General features: G+C 60.8%; 1 protein-coding gene across 1 annotated transcript in view; it reads right to left on the bottom strand.

Annotated features, from left to right (window-relative positions):
* Nucleotides 1–532: 532 nt before the first annotated feature.
* The window catches only part of LOC120497699 (vesicular glutamate transporter 1-like), a gene marked incomplete at its 5' end in the record, with an annotated part of 4,705 nt that continues 2,256 nt past the window's right edge, over nt 533–2,981 (bottom strand). Inside the window, 3 exons of the mRNA XM_039699480.1 lie at nt 533–849; nt 1,782–1,921; nt 2,814–2,945. Of these exons, the coding sequence (XP_039555414.1) occupies nt 535–849; nt 1,782–1,921; nt 2,814–2,945 (587 nt within the window). The remainder of the gene's footprint in view (nt 850–1,781; nt 1,922–2,813; nt 2,946–2,981) is intronic.

Genomic DNA, 2,981 nt, shown 5'->3' with positions numbered 1-2,981 from the left:
TATTATTATTATTATTATTATTATTGAATTTCAATTTTTATTATTGTTATTGTATTTAATCATTGGGGCACCACGATGGTCATCACCAGGTGGGGCAGGGCCGACAGCAACCCCACCAGAAATACAAACATAAATTAATTTATTTAAATTTAAATTTAATGATTGGGGCACCACGATGGTCATCACCAGGTGGGGCAGGGCCGACAGCAACCCCACCAGTGTTTTGTGGGATTTTAGGTTGTTTTGCAGGGATTTTGTGTGGTTTTTGAGTGATTTTGTGTTGTTTTGCACTGGTTTCTGCAGTATTTTTGCAGGGGTTTTTTTTGGGTGATTTTTTGGGCCATTTTTGGGTATTTTGGGGTTTTTTTGCCCACCTTGCTGATCTCGAAGCCGAACACCTCCTCGAAGCAGGCGGGTGGCCGATGAGCAGCAGGATTTTGGGGCATTTTGCGTGTTTTTGGGCTGTTTCTGCGCGGGTTTTTTGCGGTATCTTTTTGGCTGTTTTTTTGGGCCGTTTTTGGGTATTTTTGGGGCTCACCTTGCTGATCTCGAAGCCGAACACCTCCTCGAAGCAGGCGGGTGGCCGATGAGCAGCAAGATTTTGGGGCATTTTGCGTGTTTTTTGGGCTGTTTCTGCGCGGGTTTTTGCGGTATCTTTTTGGCTGTTTTTTTGGGCTGTTTTTGGGTATTTTTGGGGCTCACCTTGCTGATCTCGAAGCCGAACACCTCCTCGAAGTAGGCGGGCTGGCTGATGAGCAGCAGGTAGAAGGTCCAGCTGCGGCAGAAGTTGGCCACGATGATGGCGTACACGGGCATGGAGGTGAAGAACTGCCGCCAGGGCGTGGCCAGCTGCGGGGGCGTGGCCAGTCACCCCGGGCCACGCCCACCGTGAGCCCAGGCCACGCCCACAGTGAGCCCAGTGCTCCCAGTGCCCATCCCAGTGCCCGTCCCAGTGCTCCCAGTATGACCGGCTGCCGCCAGGGCGTGGCTGGCTGCGGGTGGGCGTGGCCAGAGTCACCCCCGGCCACGCCCAGATGGTCATCACCAGGTCCAAGTATCCATCCCAGCGCTCCCAGTGACCCCTCCCAGTGCCCCCAGTAATCCCCCAGTGCCCATCCCAGTGACGCCAGTGACCCCTCCCAGTGCTCCCAGTGCTCCCAGTATCCATCCCAGCGCTCCCAGTGACCCCTCCCAGTGCCCCCAGTAATCCCCCAGTGCCCATCCCAGTGACCCCAGTGACCGTTCCCAGTCCATCCCAGTGCTCCCAGTCTGACCAGCAGCGGGTTGCTGCCCATCCCAGCAGTCCCAGTGACCCCTCCCAGTCCCTCCCAGTGCTCCCAGTGCTCCCAGTCTGACCAGCAGCGGGTTGCTGCCCGCGCTCCCTCCCCAGTGACCCCAGAGCCCATCCCAGTCCATCCCAGTCCCTCCCAGTGCTCCCAGTCTGACCAGCAGCGGGTTGCTGCCCATCCCAGCAGTCCCAGTGACCCCTCCCAGTCCCTCCCAGTGCTCCCAGTGCTCCCAGTCTGACCAGCAGCGGGTTGCTGCCCATCCCAGCAGTCCCAGTGACCCCTCCCAGTCCATCCCAGTGCTCCCAGTCTGACCAGCAGCGGGTCGCTGCCTGCGCTCCCTCCCCAGTGACCCCAGAGCCCATCCCAGTCCATCCCAGTCCCTCCCAGTGCTCCCAGTCTGACCAGCAGCGGGTTGCTGCCCGCGCTCTCCCCGATGCCCATCCCAGCAGTCCCAGTGACCGTTCCCAGTGCTCCCAGTGCTCCCAGTCTGACCAGCAGCGGGTTGCTGCCCGCGCTCTCCCCGATGCTCTCCTCGATGTATTTCCGCTCCTCGGGCGAGATCGTCGGGTGCTGGGCCGGGCTCTCGTAGGACACCAGCACCCAGAAGAAGTACCAGAGCACCCCGAAACTGCCTGGGGGGAACTGGGGTTACTGGGAGCACTGGGAGAGGGCAATGGGATCAATGGGAGAGGTACCAGAGCACCCCGAAACTGCCTGGGGGGAACTGGGGTTACTGGGAGCACTGGGAGAGGTCAATGGGATCAATGGGACAGGTACCAGAGCACCCCGAAACTGTCTGGGGGGAACTGGGGTTACTGGGAGCACTGGGAGCACTGGGAGAGGGCAATGGGATCAATGGGAGAGGTACCAGAGCACCCCGAAACTGCCTCAGGGTTACTGGGGGAACTGGGAGGGGTCAATGGGATCAATGGGACAGGTACCAGAGCACCCCGAAACTGTCTGGGGGGAACTGGGGTTACTGGGAGCACTGGGAGCACTGGGAGAGGGCAATGGGATCAATGGGAGAGGTACCAGAGCACCCCGAAACTGCCTCAGGGTTACTGGGGGAACTGGGAGGGGTCAATGGGATCAATGGGACAGGTACCAGAGCACCCCGAAACTGTCTGGGGGGAACTGGGGTTACTGGGAGCACTGGGAACACTGCGACAGGGCAATGGGAGAGGTACCAGAGCACCCCGAAACTGCCTGGGGGGCGACACAGGTTACTGGGAGCACTGGGAGCACTGGGAGAGGGCAATGGGGTCACTGGGACAGGTACCAGAGCACCCCGAAACTGCCTGGGGGGAACTGGGGGTACTGGGGGAACTGGGAGCACTGGGAACACTGAGACAGGGCAATGGGATCAATGGGAGAGGTACCAGAGCACCCCAAAACTGCCTGGGGGGCGACACAGGTTACTGGGAGCACTGGGAGCACTGGGAGGGGTCCCCAAGGGGGCTCAGCGGATCCTGGGGGGTCCCGGGGGTGCTCAGGGGGTCCCGGGGGGGGTCCCGGGGGTCTCACCGTAGACGTAGAAGACGGAGCTCCAGCCCGTGTACTGCACCAGGACCCCGGCCAGCGGCATGGCGACCACCGCCCCCGCGTACGAGCCTGGGGAGGGGGCGTCAGGGGGCACCCCGACCCCCCCAGAGACCCCTCCCCCAGGCCCCAACACCCCAGAGAGCCCCCCGG

The sequence above is a fragment of the Passer montanus genome, unplaced genomic scaffold, assembly GCF_014805655.1.
Source record: "Passer montanus isolate IOZ18808 unplaced genomic scaffold, ASM1480565v1 scaffold1340, whole genome shotgun sequence".
Classification (NCBI taxonomy): domain Eukaryota; kingdom Metazoa; phylum Chordata; class Aves; order Passeriformes; family Passeridae; genus Passer; species Passer montanus.
Note: the sequence above shows the minus strand (reverse complement) of the source record. Positions and strands in the feature narration are given on the sequence as shown.